Source organism: Neoarius graeffei, chromosome 26, assembly GCF_027579695.1.
Source record: "Neoarius graeffei isolate fNeoGra1 chromosome 26, fNeoGra1.pri, whole genome shotgun sequence".
NCBI classification, from domain to species: domain Eukaryota; kingdom Metazoa; phylum Chordata; class Actinopteri; order Siluriformes; family Ariidae; genus Neoarius; species Neoarius graeffei.
In genome coordinates this window covers 20,721,940-20,745,340 of record NC_083594.1, presented here as the reverse complement: position 1 = coordinate 20,745,340, position 23,401 = coordinate 20,721,940, and the positions used below count along the sequence as shown (strand labels likewise).

The window sequence follows — 23,401 nt, the reverse complement described above, 5'->3', positions numbered from 1 at the left end:
GCCCAAAAACAGAGGCGCTTCCAAACTTCAATTTATGAATACTTTACTTTTTATTTAAATTACATTTTAAACTTACTTAAATTACTTTTATTTTTTATATCTATTAGTAAGTCATTTTTTCGCCGACCTGCGACAATCTTCTGCGAGTCACGCAACGTCCACACTCGCCACTGGCAGAGCATTCATTTCTTTTAAGCGGTCGCCATTCTGGTTGCGACGCGGGGAGCGAATCTGTAAACAAGCAGCTCATTGGCTGGCTAGGTGTGCCACAAGCCAATCACAATCACTTGACCGGAAAGGCATGCAGTGTTGCCAGATTGGGCGGGTTTAGGTGCTTTTTGGCTGGTTTTGAACATATTTTGGGGTGGAAAACGTTAGCAATATCTGGCAACACTGAAGGCATGTCTGCTTGGGCGGAAGCCTTCTGCGGCAGATACATTTTGACACGCGAGCAATGTTTCACCATAAAATTCCGTAATTTCCATCTGTTTTCCGCGATCACAGAAAATCATTGGCGCTATGAGAGTGAGACCGTGAGAGAGCCACCCCCCCCAAAAAAAAAATCTTAACGGATTTACACGATTTGGAAAAATGACTTTTTCAGAACCGAAAAAAACAGAGCTTCCGGCTCAACAGTATTATTTTTGAGAAATAAAACAATCTTTGGATATACATTTGTTCATTTTTGCATACATATTACTCATTCTCTGCAGTGGTCTGAATTATTTGTTATTAAATAGTTAATGTACGTAAGTAAATGTTAATAAGTCACATGTGAGCAATTCCAGCGTTATGGACGTGACACTTGAACTCAAAATGGCAACAAATGACCCAGTGCATGTTTTATTGTCTCCCAGTATTTAAACAGGTGTTGCATATTTTAAGGCTGTGCCATACTGGAGAAGTGACAGAACAAGAACAATTCCCATAGTACATCTAGGGCATGCCAGAAAACGCCAATAAAAGATGCGTTATGGATGTGACAGAAAAAGTATCACTTTTCTTGGGTGACTGTACATTTTTATCAAACTCTGTGAAATTGTAAACCTAATGTCGAAATGGAGATATCCGTTTGATAGAGGGGTCCAAGGTGAATATTAAAAAATCTTTGTTTAAAATATTTTGTATTTCATGCAGAGTTTCGGAAGGAAAAGTCAGCGTTATGGATGTGACGAAATTCCGTTATGGATGTGACGCGTCTGAAATAGACATGGCATATGTTTAGAAAATCAGCAATTTAACCACCATAACCCTTTGAAAAACTCTCTAAATATCAGCTAAAACTATCAAAGTTCTTAAATAATATTTAGGATGGTTATTGTTTTGTGGATTTTAGCATACATTTCTGCGGCTTGTGGCAATAATATAGAATTGTACATGATCAAAGTTGATTTTAGCTTGGGTTTTACATTATAAGAAAGAAAGACTGACAGTGACGTATTAGGTTGGTTACAAATTGGTTCAACTTATTCACATCTGTAAAATACAGGCCTAGGTGATATCTCTGGGAGTGGTTTTGATGTATTACATGTTGCTTTATTTTTGCATGGTGAGGTTGACATTTACATGGAATTGCCCATTTACTACTTTAAAAAAAACATTTAAAAAAAAATCATGGGCGTATCGAATCGTGGGTCAAAAATCGCGATACGAATCGAATCGTGAGTTGGGTGTATCGTTACAGCCCTACTGTAAAGCTGCTTTGTAACAACAAAGTACGAACGAGAGCGACGATAACATCTGTGCTTTTATTTTCTTACCGTCATTCAGGAGTTTGATAGCGAGGCGTAATTACCGTTCGAGCCTCCACTGTTATTTAGCCCGCGATCGTCGTCATGGTTACACTTCATCTGCTTAATTCGGATTAGGCGCACTAATCTCGGCCAGATCTCCATTTTGAGAACGAGGAATTAATCACAAACGAGTATTTCCCATGGTCATGGTATAATCAGTGGTAATAACCGGCTGACTCTCCAGAAAGCCTGAAATTATTTGTTGGAATAAATGGTTGTTTATAAACTCTTCATTAAGGTTGGAACCCGAGTCAATATCGATGATCCCCCCCCCACACTCACCTCCAGCAGAAAGGGTAGTTGTGTTTATAAGAGCTTGTGTTCACCAGCCGTCCGTTCTCTTTCAGCCACTTAATGATGTTTTTGTCTGCATCCTGAGGAAAGACGAAACACTTAACAGTGATCAACGCAGAAAAAGAAAAGTAATCAGCTTTCGGGTTGAAAAACATACAATAGGGCAATGCTCTGCTCTGCTGTGGTAGGTTTTGGAAAAATCAAAAACACAAGTCAAATCACTGCAGACCTTGACAGCACGACGGTGTGAAGGATTATTTCAAACCATGACAAATATCCTTTGAACCTGAACAGATTCGTTTGGAAAAATCATCTTGGACGGATGTATACCACTTTATATCAGGCTTGTAGTACTCGAGTCTGACTCGTGCCTTCGTTTTAAGGACTCGTGACTTGACTCGGATTTTCTTCTTTACTTTTTGCAACATGGCATAAAAAATTTGGCGTAAGATATTTATATCTACGTTAATTTCATACTAATTTCCTGCAAGAGAACGCACATTCACCTGTTCATACGTATGTCATGTTCAGGAACAAACTAACATTAATGGCGCTAAAATGCCTGGAGAGAAGCCCCTAGGATTGTCCGCTTTGCTTATACAGACTTCTCGTGCAGTGGGAAAAAATGCACTGCTGTGTGTTCCATATGTAGAAGAACTATCGAGGAGACGACGGGGACGACCTCGAACTTCGATCGTCATTTAGCAAGACTCCACCCAGAGAAGGAAGTGACATGCTATGTTCATTGCGATGTTGATAGTGGGCGGGGCTTGCTGAGCGATGAACTAGCTAGTGTTAACGCTCATGTTATTTGCCCTGTTGATAGTGGGCGGGGCTTGCTGAGCTTTTTATTTGTAGCCTGTTAACTAAAATGCGGCGGCTGAGCAGTAACGTTAGTCCGACACAGTAGCAGAGAGGCTTTCACATAAAGGCAGCAACAGCCACCGTCAAATGGTGCAGTTGGAGTCCTGTTCTCGGATCAATAGCGAACTCGATTTTTTTTTTTTTTAACGACCTGGACTTGAACACTGGGGACTCGAGACCGGACTCGGACTCGAGGTTTACGCTACGTTCACACTGCAAGGCTTAATGCTCAATTCCGATTTTTTTGTGAAATCCGATTTTTTTGTGAGGTCGTTCACATTAACAAATATATGCGACTTGTATGTGATCCTCAGTATGAACGAAAAGCGACCTAAAAGTGTTCCGCATGCGCATTGCAGGATACGACGACGTCACACGCAGTGAGCATGGCCAGTGTTTACGGAAGTAAAACCGCCCGGTTGCGGTATGACTCATCCAATCTAGCTTGAATAGCTGCATCCCCCCAAATGGAAATCAGCTCCCTAACCTCTGCGTCCTTCCATTGAGAAGATTCAGAACCTTCACAGCCCGAAGCGTCCCTCGCATTGATGTCATGCGCAGGGGCGCAGATACGTTTTTTGAACTGGGAGGGACAAAAAACTGGGGGGGACAAAGCTGCCAGCAAACCAACCCCAACCCCGATATGCCTGTCAAACTTGTTGTGGGTTACCATAGCAACCAAGCTCAAGCTCGCAACCTGTGCAGTCTGCGCAGCTCAACCAACCGAATATCAGTCTCTGTTTTATGCGAGTTGTTGCAACTATGTATACACTGCTGTGCACCTCAATAAACCGAATGGTAATTAGTCTTTTGATTTTTCCGTGAGGTTTGCCTTATGCAAAGAAAGACAGCATAGACGTTTTTTCCTCCCTATAAGTGGGGGGGACCGAGCGAGGTGAATTTAAATCTGGGTGGGACGAATCCCACCCGTCCCACCCTCTATCTGCGCCCGTGATTATGCGCCATGTTGTTGTAACTTTTTTTGAGAGACCCGCCGCCTACTTCAGCGCAGAATAGTGACGTTTGTGGCTTGTTGATGACGTGTAAGTCGGATGAATGCGACCTGGCGGTTCAGACTGAAGTCGCATATGAAAAGATCGGATAGGAATCGGAATTAGGACCACATATCCAAACGGCCTGGGTCGGATTTGAAAAAATCGGATCTGTGTCGTTCATATTGTCAATAAAAGATCGGACACAGGTCACATATGGGCGAAAAGATCGGATTTGAGTCACTTCAGCCTGCAGTGTGAACGTAGCCTTAGTGACTCGACTGCAACACTATCATCATGGATGCAAACGGCGCGCCTTTTGCCGGATGCCGCCTTTTTCACGGCTGTCTGGGGGACTTGTGTGAATCGCGCAGATCCGATGAGTTGTTTTTTTTTGGGGGGGGGGGGGGGGGGGGGGGGGGGGGGGGGGGGGGCGTTGGAGTGTCTGATTATAATTTCATCCAAGTAAATTCTGTATTAAAATTACTAAATAAGCAAATGCCGTTACAGTCCATGAAACATAGGAAGTAGAAGTATGAGAAGAAAACAGTAAATCAGAAAGCTGCACACGTAAAGCCAATTGGCTGCGCGCCATTATCTGCTGCTGGCTGCACTTCACTGCACACGTAAGGATTTCCATCAGTCCAACGTAAGTTACGTAATTGGCTTTACGTGCGCAGCTTTCTGATTTACTGTTTTCTTCTCATACTTCTACTTCCTATGTTTCATGGACTGTAACGGCATTTGCTTATTTAGTAATTTTAATACAGAATTTACTTGGATGAAATTATAATCAGACACTCCAACGCCGCCCCCCCCCCAAAAAAAAACCTCATCGGATCTGCACGATTCTCAGGTGGTGTTTACATTAGACCGTATCAGCAGATCATCAGATTAACATTTTTAAAACGATTCGCGTGCACACAGCAACGCCAATACGCGGATACGCTAATCACATGACTAATTAGACGGCACGTCACATGATCCCAGTGCATATCGGGCATGCGCAAGTCACTCACCACTTGCAAGTGGAAGGATGGCAAGCGAACACCTTCTCCAGCAGATAAACACACCTGGCTGTGACGTTCATGTTCTCACTGAGTTTAAGCGCCTGAAGGAGGTAAATAAGTTGAAATGTGTAAATAAACCTCAGTGCGGCTCAGCGCTTCCTCCTGCGCTCCAAATCACTCCGCCCTGAACAGCGAGTGCCCTCTGGAGGGTGCGCACTCCGGCCCTGCGCAGCTCACAGAGCACGCGAGTGAAGCGCACGAGCAATGATTCGGGACTGAGCCGCTGTGTGTGAGATCCCAACGCCAGCGAATCAGGAAGGTGGATGTCACAGTGACGTTGTCCAATGATGACGTCAGCTAGAGCTCAGCACTGCGTTTCCTCGTTCCTCAATGTTTACACAGCACCGGATCAAATACGAACTGGGTTGAATACGTGAGCCCTGGCGGATTCAAGTTGTTCCGCCTGTGGAGTCGTTTCCCGGCGTTTTAATGTGCACGGACAGTGCATCCGCGACGAAAACGAGACGGATACGGTCTAATGTAAACACCACCTCACAAGTCCCCCAGACAGCCATGAAAAAGGCGGCATCCGGCAAAAGGCGCGCCGTTTGCATCCATGATCATATAGACACGAGTGTTTTACTGGGAAATACACCACTCGTATTTTTCATACGAGCTACATCTGAGATATGGAGAATCAAAACCGTGACAAATCTCTATACGTCACTTGTGAGGAAATCAATGAATTGTTCTGATAAATTTGGGTAGTCTTTGTTTGTGAATGCATCTGTGTAATAAAAATAACATCACACACTGGCTTGCAGATATGAAGTTCATCTTCTCGTGTTGAAAAACCTCATGTGTCATATGAAATATATTGAGTGAAATAATAGAGTAGTTAAGAAATCCTGACACTATCTTCCTACCTACTTCATTTGTAGACTGCGTTGGTGTGTGTGTGTGTGTGTGTGTGTGTGTGTGTGTGTGTGTCTACAACGTGATGTCAGACACTTTCAGAAAATTAAACTAATAATGAAGAGCCGAACAAAGATTTGTTTTGTATGCATCATACAGAGAGAGACTCCTGATTTCAAAACGTGAGATGGCAGAGAGCATTTATAAAATGAAGCCAGCCATGAGGATTAAATATTGCTTTCAGAGACGGAACCTGGGTATAATTAGTTAGTTTTGGGATCACTCCATGCATTATATCTGAAAAGATGGCATTTATTCAAAGTTAGCGATGATGTAAGGAATAGTAAGTATGACCTGGTACTGAAAATCTGCCTGTACTGTATAGAGAGGATATTACATGGTCGCGTAAAGATATGAAGTTTATCTTCCGAGCGGTGAATATATTATCTCATCTCATCATCTCTAGCCGCTTTATCCTTCTACAGGGTCGCAGGCAAGCTGGAGCCTATCCCAGCTGACTACGGGCGAAAGGCGGGGTACACCCTGGACAAGTCGCCAGGTCATCACAGGGCTGACACATAGACACAGACAACCATTCACACTCACATTCACACCTACGCTCAATTTAGAGTCACCAGTTAACCTAACCTGCATGTCTTTGGACTGTGGGGGAAACCGGAGCACCCGGAGGAAACCCACACGGACACGGGGAGAACATGCAAACTCCGCACAGAAAGGCCCTCGCCGGCCACGGGGCTCAAACCCGGACCTTCTTGCTGTGAGGCGACAGCGCTAACCACTACACCACCGTGCCGCCCCCTAAGTATTACTGAGTCGCACAATTTAATACAGCATGTTATTGGTGCAACTCACCCTGGTGGTCATACTTTGGACCTTGTTTTCTCTATCAGTCTTAGCATTGTGAATACTAGTTGTGAAGACCTGATGATAAGTGATCACAAGAGTATATTTTTTAATCTTTCTGTATCTACTGATCCTCCATGCGGTGAAAGAATGATACGCTTTAACTCTATCACACAGAAATCTGTGAATCACTTCTCTTCAAATTTGAGAAGGGACTTTGCAACCCCAATTCCAAAAAAGTTGGGACAAAGTACAAATTGTAAATAAAAACGGAATGCAATGATGTGGAAGTTTCAAAATTCCATATTTTATTCAGAATAGAACATAGATGACATATCAAATGTTTAAACTGAGAAAATGAATCATTTAAAGAGAAAAATTAGGTGATTTTAAATTTCATGACAACAACACATCTCAAAGAAGTTGGGACAAGGCCATGTTTACCACTGTGAGACATCCCCTTTTCTCTTTACAACAGTCTGTAAACGTCTGGGGACTGAGGAGACAAGTTGCTCAAGTTTAGGGATAGGAATGTTAACCCATTCTTGTCTAATGTAGGATTCTAGTTGCTCAACTGTCTTAGGTCTTTTTTGTTGTATCTTCCGTTTTATGATGCGCCAAATGTTTTCTATGGGTGAAAGATCTGGACTGCAGGCTGGCCAGTTCAGTACCCGGACCCTTCTTCTACGCAGCCATGATGCTGTAATTGATGCAGTATGTGGTTTGGCATTGTCATGTTGGAAAATGCAAGGTCTTCCCTGAAAGAGACGTCGTCTGGATGGGAGCATATGTTGCTCTAGAACCTGGATATACCTTTCAGCATTGATGGTGTCTTTCCAGATGTGTAAGCTGCCCATGCCACACGCACTAATGCAACCCCATACCATCAGAGATGCAGGCTTCTGAACTGAGCGCTGATAACAACTTGGGTCGCCCTTCTCCTCTTTAGTCCGAATGACACGGCGTCCCTGATTTCCATAAAGAACTTCAAATTTTGATTTTTCTGACCACAGAACAGTTTTCCACTTTGCCACAGTCCATTTTAAATGAGCCTTGGCCCAGAGAAGACGTCTGCGCTTCTGGATCATGTTTAGATGCGGCTTCTTCTTTGAACTATAGAGTTTTAGCTGGCAACGGCGGATGGCACAGTGAATTGTGTTCACAGATAATGTTCTCTGGAAATATTCCTGAGCCCATTTTGTGATTTCCAATACAGAAGCATGCCTGTATGTGATGCAGTGCCGTCTAAGGGCCCGAAGATCACGGGCACCCAGTATGGTTTTCTGGCCTTGACCCTTACGCACAGAGATTCTTCCAGATTCTCTGAATCTTTTGATGATATTATGCACTGTAGATGATGATATGTTCAAACTCTTTGCAATTTTACACTGTTGAACTCCTTTCTGATATTGCTCCACTATTTGTCGGCACAGAATTAGGGGGATTGGTGATCCTCTTCCCGTCTTTACTTCTGAGAGCCGCTGCCACTCCAAGATGCTCTTTTATACCCAGTCATGTTAATGGCCTATTGCCAAGTGACCTAATGAGTTGCAATTTGGTCCTCCAGCTGTTCCTTTTTTGTACCTTTAACTTTTCCAGCCTCTTATTGCCCCTGTCCCAACTTTTTTGAGATGTGTTGCTGTCATGAAATTTCAAATGAGCCAATATTTGGCATGAAATTTCAAAATGTCTCACTTTCGACATTTGATATGTTGTCTATGTTCTATTGTGAATACAATATCAGTTTTTCAGATTTTTAAATTATTGCATTCCGTTTTTATTTACAATTTGTACTTTGTCCCAACTTTTTTGGAATCGGGGTTGTATTTTAGGTTGTAATGAAGTTGAACTCTTGCTGCAATCTTTCAATGAACAATGTCTTTCTGTTTTGGATAAAGTGGCTCCACTAAAAGTTAAGTCAAAGGCCATCTTTAATCCCTCTCCATGGATATCGGATGATGTCTGTTGTTTAAGGAGAAAGTGTCCCAAGATTGAGGCGCCTATGGAAAATCACTGGACTTGAAGTACATCATTTGTACTTAAAGGAGCTCAGGCACTCTCTGAATGGCTTAATTAGGGAGAGTCGGTCTGCCTACTTTGCCAACTTAATCTCATCAAAAAAATAACCCTAAGTTTTTGTTTGACACAGTTAACAACATTGTTTCACCGCCCATAGCTGCTTTACCATGCTTTTCTCAAGATGACTGTAATAACTTCCTCACCTTCTTTGGTGATAAGATCACAGCCATTAGATCTAGTATTCAGCCTGGGTTATGCACCGTTAGAAGTAGCCCCTCTCTACATTGTACTCTTCTGGAGTCTTTCCATCCTATTAATTTTAATGACCTACAAAATCTGGTCAAGAACATGAAATTATCCTCCAGTCCCCAAGACATAATTCCACTAAAGTCCTATCTACCATTGGACCTGTAGTGGCGGCTATTATTAATTTGTCACTGGCTACAGGGTGTGTCCCATCTTCCTTTAAGCATGCCACTATACAGCCCATTGTAAAAAAGCCCAATTTGGACCCTGCTGAGCTCAAGAATTATAGGCCCATATCTAAATTACCGTTTTTATCCAAAATTCTGGAAAAGGTTGTAGCCAACCAACTTACAGCCTTACTAGACAGTCACAGTCTTTATGATAAATTTCAATCTGGTTTTCGGAAACGTCATTCAACTGAAACTGCCCTTTTAAGGGTCACTAATGACATTCAAATGGCTGCAGACGCAGGTGAATGCTCTGTACTTGTGCCCCTTGACCTTAGCTCTGCTTTTGACACTGTAGACCATCACATTCTGATTAAGAGGCTACGTGACTGGGTGGGCATCTCAGGGATTGCATTAGACTGGTTTACCTCTTATCTTACTGGTAGGAGTTTTAATGTTTCCATAGGGGACTTTCTCTCCTCTCTCTTGTGGTGTCCCGCAGGGGTCCGTTCTGGGCCCACTCTTTTTTACACTGTACATGTTACCGCTGCGTCATATTATAAATAGTTTTAATATCACTTATCATATGTACGCAGATGATTTACAACTTCATTTTAATTTTAAACCCAAAGAGGTGTCAAGGCTCTCTAGGCTGCCTAGATGCCATCAAGGAGTGGATGGCAAGAAATTTTTGCAGCTGAACACTGGTAAAACAGAGGTGTTAATATTTGCTCCTGATAATGTTACACCTGAGATTATACAGAATATTGGGCCTTATTCACCAGGGATGAGAACGGGACATTTAAAAAACCTCTGAAATGTCTGCCAACTTTCCCACACACACACACACATATACATATATATATATATATATATATATATATATATATACACATGAATGTTTTTCAATTCAATGATGGTTTAAAACGTTTATAAACTTACTTTTATAACATTTAATAATCCCTAGTACTTATTAATCACTAATTAATAAGTAGTAATGATTAATAATCAATAATAATTACTATTACTTCTACTTATTATTAGTGGTTGTTAATATTACTCTTATTATATTAAAAACACTGTTGTAGACAATAAGTAATAAAACTAACTTTTTGTACAAATTATTTATACTGTACTATATTTAGAATTCTTGTATTTTCTGGAGTTCTTTTTAATTGAGTTTTGACATAAAGGTTGTTTATATATTTACATTAAACTTGGTACAATAAACAAATGTTAATTATGTAAAAAAATGATGCTAATCATTATTATTTCCTATAAGCCCCATTTTCCACCTGACTCTTGTGCGCATGCGCGAACCCCCCTGCGTTTCACTCCGGAGCGCTTGACCTCTAACACGCACGCGCGCGCCTCGTGTCCGTGAAAAGCCAGTTTCCCAGTGGGCGTGTCCCCAGCGCTGCGGTACCGTCTTTACACACATTTGTGCGATCCAGCGCTTTTTAATCGCAAACGATTCTTCTCCTTATTTGGGGGGGTATTTGTCATCCTCCAACCACCTGTCGTCAAACAGACATCTTCCATAATTATCAACGCTTTCTAGCACCCGCGTAAGCTACCTGCGCATCTCTCACTCTTCACAACCACCGCACCACACCGCACCGCCTCCAGTAGCCTCCTAACATTAGTTCTTGATCTACGGAATGCATAGAAGACACACAGAACCAATGCTGCCCCCAAAAGGTGCGCTGGTCACTTTTAAAATTATAGTTAAAAAAAATACCCCAAACCGGATGGAGACATTTCACTCGTTCGGTCCAATATTAAATTTAATACCGCCTTTTCGGGGCGGCACGGTGGTGTAGTGGTTAGCGCTGTCGCCTCACAGCAAGAAGGTCCTGGGTTCGAGCCCCGGGGCCGGCGAGGGCCTTTCTGTGTGGAGTTCGCATGTTCTCCCCGTGTCCGCATGGGTTTCCTCCGGGTGCTCCGGTTTCCCCCACAGTCCAAAGACATGCAGGTTAGGTTAACTGGTGACTCTAAATTGACCGTAGGTGTGAATGTGAGTGTGAATGGTTGTCTGTGTCTATGTGTCAGCCCTGTGATGACCTGGCGACTTGTCCAGGGTGTACCCCGCCTCTCACCCGTAGTCAGCTGGGATAGGCTCCAGTTTGCCTGCGACCCTGTAGAAGGATAAAGCGGCTAGAGATAATGAGATGAGACCGCCTTTTCGAAAATTCCAGTCATTCCAAACAATTTAAGACGTTTTTAGGCCTTGAAAACCGAAAGTTGTATTTAAGACTTTTTAAAGACCCGCGGGAACCCTGGCCTCGCCTCGCGCCGACCCCTACCCCCCGACATTTTCTCAATGGATTTACACGTTTCACAAAAATGACATTTTCAGCGGGAAAAACTCGGAATTCCGCGGATCCACGGAAAATTCTCATCCCTGTTCACCTTTTGTTCGGTCCAGTCTGAGAAATCTAGCGGTGACTTTTGATAAGTCCTCGTCTTTCAAAACGCATGTCAAACAGTTAACCAAATCATGTTTTTTTTCATCTGCGTAACATTCGTAAACTGAGATCTGTGGTGTCTTACACAGAATTAGAGATGCTTCTTCATGCTTTCATCTCTTCCCGCATTAAATTGTTGTAACGCTCTTTTCTCTTCCCTTAACAAATCTGTCCTCTCTCGCTTACAGTCCATTCAAAATGCTGCTGCTAGGCTACTTACTAAGTCAAGCAGATACTCCCACATTACTCCCATTCTCCGCCCCCTTCACTGGCTTCCTGTACAGTACAGGATTCAGTTTAAAATCCTCACCATCACTTATAGAACACTACGTGGCCAGGCCCCTGCCTACTTCGCAGACTTAATTCACCCCCATATACTGGCACGCTCTCTCAGGTCTGACAATCAAAACCTTCTGTCTGTCCCACGTACTCGTCTAAAAACCCGTGGTGACCATGCATTTGAGACAGTTGCTCCTAAATTGTGGAATGCCCTTCCTATTCATGTCAGGTTTGCTGTCTCTGTAGGCTGTTTTAAAAGGCAGCTAAAGACACACTTTTTTTAAACTAGCTTTTGGTTAACATTGTATACCTATTGCTTCATTATCTGTGACTATGTCTCAATGTGTTATTATTAGTGCTGTCAAAAATGTCGCGTTATTAACGCGTTAACTTGACTCAATTTTAACAGCGATAATTTTTTTATCGCGAGATTAACGCTCTGTGACATGATGCCACGCCCCGCACAGCCAGAGTCCTCTGGCCTCCCCCGAAGAGCCACGGTGCTCGGCTTAGGTTTCGTTTTCCCATCGGCGGCTCCAGCCCGACTTTGCAGTGGCTGTGACAAGACGCGTTATGCTCTGCAATAAAAAAAAAAACATTGGTACAACCAGTGTTCGAACTATGCCAATATTTTCGGGGGGTCCTTTTTTTTCCCTTGGGGGGGGCGCGCTTGCGCTTGTCTCAGAGCGCGGCTCTCCATCGCGCGCTCACTTCGGATATGCAAATGCTTCCCATTACACACAATTGCTATGTCAATAAACATCATTTTGCCAATATTTTAGAGACCCCCCAACATTTCCCAAATCATGTTTTCAAGGGATCTCATGTCTGTTTCGGGGATCTCGGATCCCCCGAGTACCCCCGTAGTTCGAACGGTGAGCAAGCCCATTCACTTTATGCTGATAAGAGAATTACAATGGTTTTTCATGTGACAAAAATGTGCAATTAAATTGCGATTAATTGCGAGTTAACTATGACAGTCGCGACATTAATCGCGATTAAATATTTTAATCGCTTGACAGCACTAGTTATGTTACTGTGTTTTAGCCTTTTAATTTTTCTGTTATTGTGAAGCACTTTGTGACGGTTTTGTCTGGGAAAAGCGCTATATAAATACATTTTACTTACTTAACGTCATCGGAGTGAAATATCGGAAATTATTATACATTGGGGTGCATCAGTTGCCCCCTAAAAATGAAAAGTTCCTCCGATCATGATGCATTTTTGTTTTTATGTTCCTTTTGGTAAGAAAACACACCGGGTGAAATATTTTGACAAAATTCAAAAGTTTAATGGCGGCACCAGGAGCTCAAAGTTATGGACAAAGCTGCTATTTTATGACAAAATTTCGATCACTTTTCATGAAACATTATGGCACCTTATAGCCTGGCAAGCCAGACTAAATGTGAATATTTAGTCTGGCCTCGATCCGTAGACATTTCCGAAGCGGGTAGGAGGAACAAACCGCTGTCTTTCAAACTGTCTCTGTGCGTATAGGCCAACGCTCTGACCAATCAGCGCAACAGTGACTGTGACGTAGTCAGAGCGACAGAAAGCAGTGGGGGAGGCCTTGAAATAAATAATTTTTCAAAATGCATATTAATTAATAAACAGGTTCTAGATATTAAGAAGTTTGGAGATAATGACCACAAGTTTGGAGTCTGTACCACATACACTCATTTTTTTTCCAAGGGTTTGCTTAAACTGTTTTTGAGAGTTTTTATTTAGTGGTGTTTGGTGAAATAATTTCCCTTAAATTTAAAATAATGGGAAAATAAGAAACAATCAAAAAGTAATGTTTCAAAGCTGTTTATTAATTCTTCGTACTGCACAAACTAGCCCCATCCTTTTGGCTACGAGCGGAGCCAGCTGGTAGATCAGACTTTTGCCATAGCCGGTCGGCAAAACAGCGAAACCGTCCTTCTTGAAAAGGAATGAGCGGAGAGCCTCTTCCTGCTCATGTTTCAACGAAAACTCCAAGTCTAATTCTTCTAAAACTGATTCCAAAGCGGAGTCAAACGCGCGCTGTTCACTAGCCGTAGCCATCTTTCCTGTTGTGCTTTCTCCAGCGTCGCGCAGCTTTGTCGTCACTCCTGCAAAAGCCCGCCCAAAGAATCCAAACAAAAACCTTGCGTTGTGATTGGCGGGCACGATTTGATGCCCGGGGTGTTTTGTTTATATGGTGCGAGGCTAGACCCACTCGCTAGGCGGGTGGGTCTAGTTTACTAGGCTAGGCACCTTATAGAGTATGGACCCTTTTCACGTGACGTCACGACAAACGCGGCCGCCATTTTGGACGTGTACTACCAGTAGTTTACCACAGCCAGCATTGAGGAACGGCAGCAAAGAAAGTGTTTATTTTCAGCAAGACTTCCATCATGCCACTATATTGTTGTGCACCTGGATGTAGTAACCATCAACAAACAAGGCAAGGGTTATCATTTTATCGGATCCCGACGGAGAAGATGGATAGCGGCCATTAAAAAAAATTAACAGATTGGCAGCCCTCGGCATACCAGCGCTTGTGTAGTGACCACTTTGTTGGAGGTAAGACGAATAAAATTAGCCAGAAAAGGCATTACATTGCTGTTAACATTCTGTGGCGGCGAGTGTGTAACCAAATAGGCTAAAATAACCCATTGTAACCTCTTTGTTCTTCTGTAGTAGCTATTAGCTAACGACATTAGCTAGCGTTGTGTTCCTTTGCTGTTGGTAGACTGTAGGACAGATCAGAGGCAGTGTCCTACAAACAGCGCTTAATTTGAGGGGGAGCAAGCCGGAGCGCGCTCCGGAACCTCGGGCGTTGGCTCCGGCAGCTATTTACACTGGATCCGGTGATCCGACACCTCTCTTGACTATGTAACAAAAAACAAAAATAATTAAATTAAAAAATGCAAGTTTATTTAGTGTTAATGTCTGATTTTGATATCTGTTTTGTTGGTGATTTCTCTCAAGAAACGACATCCACAAAATATCTGCAGATGAACTTAATTTGCAGTGTTATTACAAAACATGCCCAGAAGCGCCGCGCCGCGCCCCCCCCCTTTTTTTCCGCACCGGAGCCGCTCATCCTCTGCGCTCCAGGACCTCCCACTTTACAAATTAAAGCACTGCCTACAAATAAGTGTTCAAAACAAGAGGAGCATGTATTTGTCTCTTAAATCCAGGCCGTTCCCTGTAATCTGTAACAACGGTTGGAGAAAGTAATGGCAAATAGCGAGTGCACAAACCATAGCAGGTAAACTGTACACAGCGCCAGGGCAGTGTGATGGTATGTCTACTTTTAGATTGTGTTAGCTTATCAATGAACACACTCGTCACTCGACGAGTTTCACGTCTTTACGACGGATACTTAAATGTGTGTTAGGTATTATTGTTGCAGTCTAAGCAGTCATTGTAGCAGCTAGATGAGCAAGAACCGAAAGGGTCTGTGCCATAAACCGTTATTTCTGTACGGCGTTGCTAATGTGTCGTTACTGTTGTTATTTCTCCCTCTGCTCGCCCTGTAAATGCCCTATGTCGCTGGATAGCGAAGGTGTTTTCTGCATCTCGCTCCTTTTTCTTGTATGTTCTCCGTTTGTCACCTTCCTCGCATTCAAACCAATTCGAGCCGAAGTCCGCTACATGTCCAAAATGGTGGTCGCGTTTACGAAGGTCACGTGACTGAAAAGGGTCTATACCAAATATCTTAGATACACATTTTTAGTACATATTCTAAATATAGCACAAGCATCAAGCACAGTTTGAGTTTTAGCTGTTCATTGAATCATTGTTCAACTACTTTTAAACAATACAAATTATGAGTAGCACGCTGTGTAAGCACAATCGCTATCAGGTGCGTTAAAATGTAAATAACTTTTCTAGAATTTCACCAAAACTCATTGAATTTTCAGCATTGTAAGAGAACTCCCTAAAGTATTATTCAGCAAAACCCCAGAATGATAGCACAAATCTAGAATTTTTAACAGAATTTTAGTTCTTAAAATGTAACGCAATTATGGACGTCACGCGTAACATTTACACCCGTGAAAAATCACTTTGAATGCTGTTTTGAAAGTTTTGATCAAATATTCTCTATAATAAAAAAAAATCACTTAAATATTATAAACACACAGTCTTTTAATGTATCAAAAAATAATTTTGATAAAGCAAGGAAATTTGGAAGAAAAATTTTTTTTCTTTTGTTTGTTGTGTGCGTCACGCTACCAAAATCTAACTAAGCCCTCCACGAACAATTCCAACTTTCATGGACTTGTAGCGCGAATAAACTTTTCAAAAAAATATATAATACTTCTCACCCAGTAAATTAGAATCCTGGTGATTTATATCCTCGTAGCTTCAGTAGATCTAGAGATTTAGTCGATTTAGTAAATCCCAAACGCTGTGAAACACGCCAGCCATCTATGGTGAGAAGTGCTGCTGTAGTTGAGAAACTCATTTCTCCCGCTTCCAACTAACTCCGTGACCCATACCAAAATAACAATGTCACGCTCATCACTTAAGGATGATTTATGCCAAGTTTCACGGAAAAATACAGTGAAATAAACTTGCTAGAAGCATTTTTCAAAATCCCAAACATTATGAAACGTTTCTTGTAGGGTTTCAGGTTACAAATTTCGAGAATAGAGAAATTGCGGCGCAAAAGTTTGCCACTAAACTCGCAAAAATACTCCATCCTAGCAAGTTTCACAACCGAACTAGGCTACGTGACAGTCCGTGACCACCCAGGAATGTTCTAGAAGGTACGCTTCTAGGCACGTGCGATCGAGAAAGACGCCACATGAAGGTAGTAAAAGTAGTATTTCCACTGTCTTATGACGTTTTTGCTTGTTTTAGCGCGATAAACAATGCATTATGGGTAATCATTAAAATGCTGATTTCAAGGTTAAAATGGGTAAAAACCAGGGCTTTGAACCATAATTTTTTTCCTATTGGTTCGTTCCGAACAGAAACGGAATTTTAACGTTTCCGGTTTTGGGTTCCACCATTAAATAGACGTTCCCGAACCGGTTAGAACAAAAAAATTTCGTTCCCGGAACGGTTAATTACGTTCCCTGTCAGCTGTTTAACAAATGGCTATAAAATTATGTCTCTGTCTCATCCAGCTTAAGCCAAATGTAGGCTAATTCTATTACAACCTTCATTAAATAAGACAAGAAATAATTCAAAACAATTATTATTTCAAATGTTGGCGATTTGGATTCTCAGTACGTCTTCCCATCTACACAAACAGAAAAAGTGCCAAAAATGAAAGATAATTCGTTTAGTGTGTTACCAAAGGCTAGTCAGGCCCTATGCATTGATAGGCTAACAGAGGTTAACGTCATTTAATGTTCGCGAGCCTCTCATTAACGTGGACAAATATATTGATATCGTGCTTGAAATTGACGTTTTTGAATAACGATAGACTGCAATATTTACCTCTTATTTAAGATGTGGAGACGTGATAGTAGTCCACCCTCCCGCTCTCTCCATTCAGTCAGCGAACATCACACAGGAAGTGAACCCCAGCGGGTCATAGAAACTTGCGCAGGAGAAGAATGACTTTTATTTGTAGGCTACGGAAACTTTGAGGAACGAAATAAAAACCGGTATTAACCGGTTACCATTATTTTTAATAAGCGTTTCTGTTCCGGAACATAAAAAATAATAAAGTTTCTGGTTTCGTTTCTGTTCCATGTGAAATAGAAAAAGTTCCCGGTTTTCGTTCCTTGAACCGGTTCAAAGCCCTGGTAAAAACAACTAATTTATATAGATATTGTAAAAATTGTGCCTAATAGTTATTTCAGTACATAAAATCAAAACCTGAATTTAATTTTTTTTCCCTATGTTACACCATTGTGCATCTATAGCATGCTACCCATCAAATGTATTATGAAATCACATTAATGCTTCTCAATCCCTTGCAAAGGTTCTTAACATGATCTCTGGCTCACAAGAAATCAATAAATGGAGTCCAACATTGTGATTCAAACTGTAAGGTTTTATTCCTTTGTAAGGATAAATAATTGTAAGTATTTATTCTTGACCAAGAAGGCAGTAATTTATTTTGTGACAAAATTGTAAGGATTTATTCTGTTCAGTTAAAATGACCTTCTGTCTAAGCTAGACACATTGCTCGAGACGCAATACTGATATCTTTTGGAACATTCTATCTCTGACCTAAGGTTGTGCGTAAATGTTGATATCTGTTAGAACATCTGCTAATATGAAATGTATACAGGATACATTTTCACTCACACACATATTGATGGAATTAAGATGTGTTTTGCTTAGTCCAAGGTTTACTGACCTACATCATCATACCATCACACCATAGTCCGACATCCTACGACCCGCACACACCCACAGCTGCATATCCAACGTGTATTTGGGATTAAAAGTTAGATTTAAAGCCATGATTTAAGTTAGTTTTATAGCTACACGTGATTTAGGATTGTTAGATTTAACCAGTCTCTTCAATGTTGAATTTGAAATTGAAATGATTGAATGTTAGATTTAAAGCTGCATTAAGTGATTCATGTTAGTTTTATAGTTTTATATTAGCCTTATTGCTGCACAAGGTGTTAAGACTTTATGATTTTAATATTTTAGAGCTTTTTAAGATCCTTTATTATTTTAGGACTATTACATATACTATAACAGTGATTTCAAACTATTCCTGTGTGATTTAAACTATTCTCCACCTTCGTCCAGTGGAGAAGACACTTTTGTTAGACTAAACGCAATCTTTGTTTAAAATTGTCATGATTGATCCAAGGTTTCACTCACATACACATGTATAAAACCCCTGTATACTCTCGTCTCAGGGGGGACTTGCGAATAAAGATTGCGAACTAAAGATTGTGGGGTTCCTTTCTTTTTTCTGCGACTCACCCCCAGACGTCTGGGTGGCACGAGGGGACTGATCTCGAGATGGTGAGGGCCAGAGATGGAAAAAAAAAAAGTTAGTTAGTTCGTTGGTAGCAGAACAAAATGTCTGGACACAAATCGGGTTTTCAGAAAAGGAAAGAAAATAAACGGAGGGTCGAAAATACAAAAAAGGAGGCAGAAAATGCAAAACGAGTTTTAAGGTAGGACAAATGGTTAGTTTTCTGAGGCAGCCCGCCGTGGCTGCCTGCAGGCTTATTTATTATAGCCCATTTAGTTAAAATAGTTGATATAAAATGTTTATAGTTATAGTTATGTGATGGTTGTCCTGATTTAGACTGGTGTTTTTTGTTTTTTTTTTGGGGGGGGGTTGTTGCGCGCGATGTTGCACCCGGGTCCAGATTAGGGCAGAACCGGCCCTGGCTACATTTCAGGTGTAGTTTGTTTTATGTATGTATGTACTTGCATAGATGTGTACTTGGTCTTCCAATATGGCGCCTAACAAAATCTCGCGGCGTGGTGACGTCATGCGGTAGCCCTCTATAGGGCCTGACTAGCCTTTGGTAACACGCTAAACGAATTCTCTTTCATTTTTGGCACTTTTTCTGTTTGTGTAGATGGGAAGACATACTGAGAATCCAAATCGCCAACATTTGAAATAATTGTTTTGAATTATTTCTTGTCTTATTTAATGAAGGTTGTAATAGAATTAGCCTACGTTTGGCTTAAGCTGGATGAGACAGAGACATAATTTTATAGCCATTTGTTAAACAGCTGACAGGGAACGTAATTAACCGTTCCGGGAACGAAATTTTTTTGTTCTAACCGGTTCGGGAACGTCTATTTAATGGTGGAACCCAAAACCGGAAACGTTAAAATTCCGTTTCTGTTCGGAACGAACCAATAGGAAAAAAATTCTGGTTCAAAGCCCTGCTTTTGAATATGGTCAAAACATTTTACAGGATGTCTTTATTGGTGAAAAGGAACACCCAAACAAAAATGCATCAGATTTTATGAAAGTGAGGGCAACTGATGCACCCTATTATACATACAGGACACTTTTTTGATGGGATATAAACATGTTCTATTTCCTTCGAGCAGGTTTCATTCGTTTGGTTTGATAGCATGCGATATTGTTAGCATATCGCTTAACCTGCGCGTATTACGTCACGCTATCTAATGGAGAACGAGTGTTGAATATGGTTTACGATACTGCACGGTTGTCAAGACAACATGACGTCACATGTCGGAGACGTAAAACTTCCGCGCTAGCGAGCGACTGTGACTGTTTGTAAACCAACATGGCTGCCAGGTTTGTTTCATTAAATATGGAAGATTTTGAGACAATTTTGAAAGAGAAAGACGCGTTGAACACCCAAAACGAATGTGTATGTATAATAATAACAGTCAAAATGATTAAAAGCTGCATCAAGCCGAGTTGTATTTTCTTTAAACACACTCGTATCGATGACATACATGGGGGTAATCTTGTCTGCTGGCTTTCAGTGGAGAAATAACACTTAATTCAAGCCAAGGTTGCAGGTGGAAGAAGCCAAGTTGGCCATTTTCACACTTATTTCGATTTTTTCCAAACAACTAAGAAATGTCCGAGTGGTCTGCTGAAGCTTTTCGCAGTAGGTCCCAGGGAGTTCTTGCTGTATGTACAGGTTTTAGATCTCTCCACATTACACAGGCCTAGAGATGGCTCGGGGACACACGTTTCTCAGTATTCACAGAAACACTCTGAGCCTATAAAAAGTCTTGAAATGTGAAATTTTATCACAAGAAGAGGGGGGAACCGGCCCATTTGTTGTCCAATAATCCTGCTAATTCCTGTTCGAGAAAAAAATTGGTAGATGAAAATACTTGTCATGATCATGCCTTACTACTAGGGGTGGAAATCTCAGGCTTCCAAACGAGACAATATAATTTCTATTTTTAAAGCTAGATGGCCTTTTGATTTCATAAAATCGGTGAAATTTACTTCCCTCTGAAGTCATTGTGATATATGTTTATTTCTGTAATATCTCACAAAATATCAGGCCATTCTGTGGCGGGGAAGTTATTAAATTTGAGGGGATTCCTGGGCAAATAATGTGCATGAAATCGCTCGCTTTGCGCAGTCAAGCAGACAGAGGAAGTCCGTGTGCGCATGCGCAGGTTTACCACCTTCTTCTTCTTTTGGGTTTTACGGCAGCTGGCATCCACAGTGTTGCGTTACTGCCATCTACAGGTTTACCTTGACCGTGCGCTGACAGTTCCATCATTCTGTCGCTAAACGAATAGCTGATCACACCGAGGTGCTCGCTGACCGCCGATATTTATTAGTTTGGTCCTGCGTTTCCTTTCCTTCGTATATAACATAACGTCCTCTCGCTTTCCATGACTGTAGTCGGTCTTTCACGTTTCATTTGCACACTCACGTCCTCCATTTTCCTCTCCTGTTTCAAATTTGTATCCCACAATGCCTTGCGCGGGGCGGCACGATGGTGTAGTGGTTAGCGCTGTCGTCTCACAGCAAGAAGGTCCGGGTTCGAGCCCCGTGGCCGGCGAGGGCCTTTCTGTGTGGAGTTTGCATGTTCTCCCCGTGTCTGCGTGGGTTTCCTCCGGGTGCTCCGGTTTCCCCCACAGTCCAAAGACATGCAGGTTAGGTTAACTGGTGACTCTAAATTGACCGTAGGTGTGAATGTGAGTGTGAATGGTTGTCTGTGTCTATGTGTCAGCCCTGTGATGACCTGGCGACTTGTCCAGGGTGTACCCCGCCTTTCGCCCGTAGTCAGCTGGGATAGGCTCCAGCTTGCCTGCGACCCTGTAGAACAGGATAAAGCGGCTAGAGATAATGAGATGAGAATGCCTTGCGCGAACGGGGAAAGCCCACCATGTCATGCATGATGGAGTATCTTGAACTGGGTCATGGTGAAGCAGGAAAAAATAGTGGAGAATTTAAGGCCACGCGGCCTTAAATTCATTAATTGTTCTATTTTTTAAAAAACACCATAAAATTTGAAGTCGGTTATTTGAACTCAGTAGCATTCGGTCCACTAAACAAAAATAACTGGGTGTCGGGGAAAATTCTTATGACCTAAACTTGAAAAAAAAATTCTGAAAGGCAGTCTAGCTTTAAATATTTTGACTGCATTGAGTTGCAAATTAAGATAAAAAGTTACAAGTCAGTCAGTATTTTCTGTCGTTTATACAAACTACTTAAGGATTATAGCCACCAGGATTGGATTACAGGTACACAGATGAAGATAGTAGCTGGTCTATCGGTCACATAGTTGACGTCTCACAAAATGATGGATATGATTAGTGTTGTAATACTGAAAAATATAAAAGCGTCTGAGCGCAGCTCTGCTGTGTACCTTTCACTTGGGATGTGGGCCGATCATTTGGCAGTATTTATACCAAATTCCAACATACTCCATTTTTGCCAAATTGCCCACCCCAAATTTCTCAGTATTCACCGAAACACTCGTATAAAAGGTGCATTAAGAGGGTTGTTTTGTGCCGAAAAGTAAAGAATGTCTACAAACCTGAGGTGTTTTAATTCTACATCATTTTGACAACACGGCAAAAACTTTTTTCCTTCCTGACACTTTGACAAGGCAAGAATAAATCCAGTTTAAGAAGACTGAGCGCACACACACACACACACACACACACACTGTACCTTCACATACTGGCCGGAGAAGTGTGTGACCTCAGCGGTGAAACAGCCTGATGAATCCACAGGGCAGATGGGTGCCGAGTCTCGCTGGATGATATTATATTCCATGCACACACGGTAATCATCCTATAAAAACAGAGGCAACCGTTTATACACATTATCTTACATTTATACATTTCTAAGCAAATATACGGAAGCCGCGAGAGGCCCTTCATATAATCTTTTTTTTATTCACCTTGTTATCCCGAGATAACGACATAATTCAGGATCTCGAGAAAACACAACTAATTCGAGATCTCGAGAAAACAAAAACGTTATTCCGAGATAACGACATAATTAATTCAGGATCTCGAGAAAACAACACAACTAATTCGAGATCGAGAAAACAAAACCGTTATTTCGAGATCTCGAGAAAACAAAATTATTTCATGATCTCAGCTGGATCACTGTATCTCCGTCGGTAGAGATGAAGCCGGGCCAGTCTTCTGCGGAGGTGCCGCGGACTAATTTTGAAATTACCCCTTATTAAAAAGACTTAATGCAATCTCTCCCTGTGTCAACCCCTGATCAAAATATTGCCTTATTAGGTGATCGATTATTCCAGACATTCTAATGACCAAAGTTGCGTCTATACAGAATGAGAAATAGCCCCAAAGTCAGCACATCACAAGTCTCTTGGCGCACCTGAATGAACCATTTCTCAGCTGTTTACTCGAGATCATGAAATAATTGTTTTGTTTTCTCGAGATCACGGAATAATTGTTTTGTTTTCTCAAGATCTCAGAATAACGGTTTTGTTTTCTCGAGCTCTCGAAATAGTTGTGTTGTTTTCTCGAGATCCTGAATTATGTCGTTATCTCGGGATAACGAGGTGAATAAAAAAAAAAGGATTATATGAAGGGCCTCTCGCGGCTTCCGTACAAATAAGTATCCTGTCTCTTTAAATCTCAGGA

The 23,401-nt window shown here is 41.7% G+C and overlaps 1 protein-coding gene across 2 annotated transcripts in view; it reads right to left on the bottom strand.

Annotated features, from left to right (window-relative positions):
• Nucleotides 1–23,401, bottom strand: part of iars1 (isoleucyl-tRNA synthetase 1) — a 307,104-nt gene that overhangs the window by 215,650 nt on the left and 68,053 nt on the right. For both annotated transcript variants that reach the window (XM_060910911.1, XM_060910910.1), the window contains exons 11-12: nucleotides 22,452–22,574; nucleotides 2,076–2,167 (exon numbers count right to left, since the gene is read on the bottom strand). In XM_060910911.1, the coding sequence (XP_060766894.1) occupies nucleotides 2,076–2,167; nucleotides 22,452–22,574 (215 nt within the window). The remainder of the gene's footprint in view (nucleotides 1–2,075; nucleotides 2,168–22,451; nucleotides 22,575–23,401) is intronic.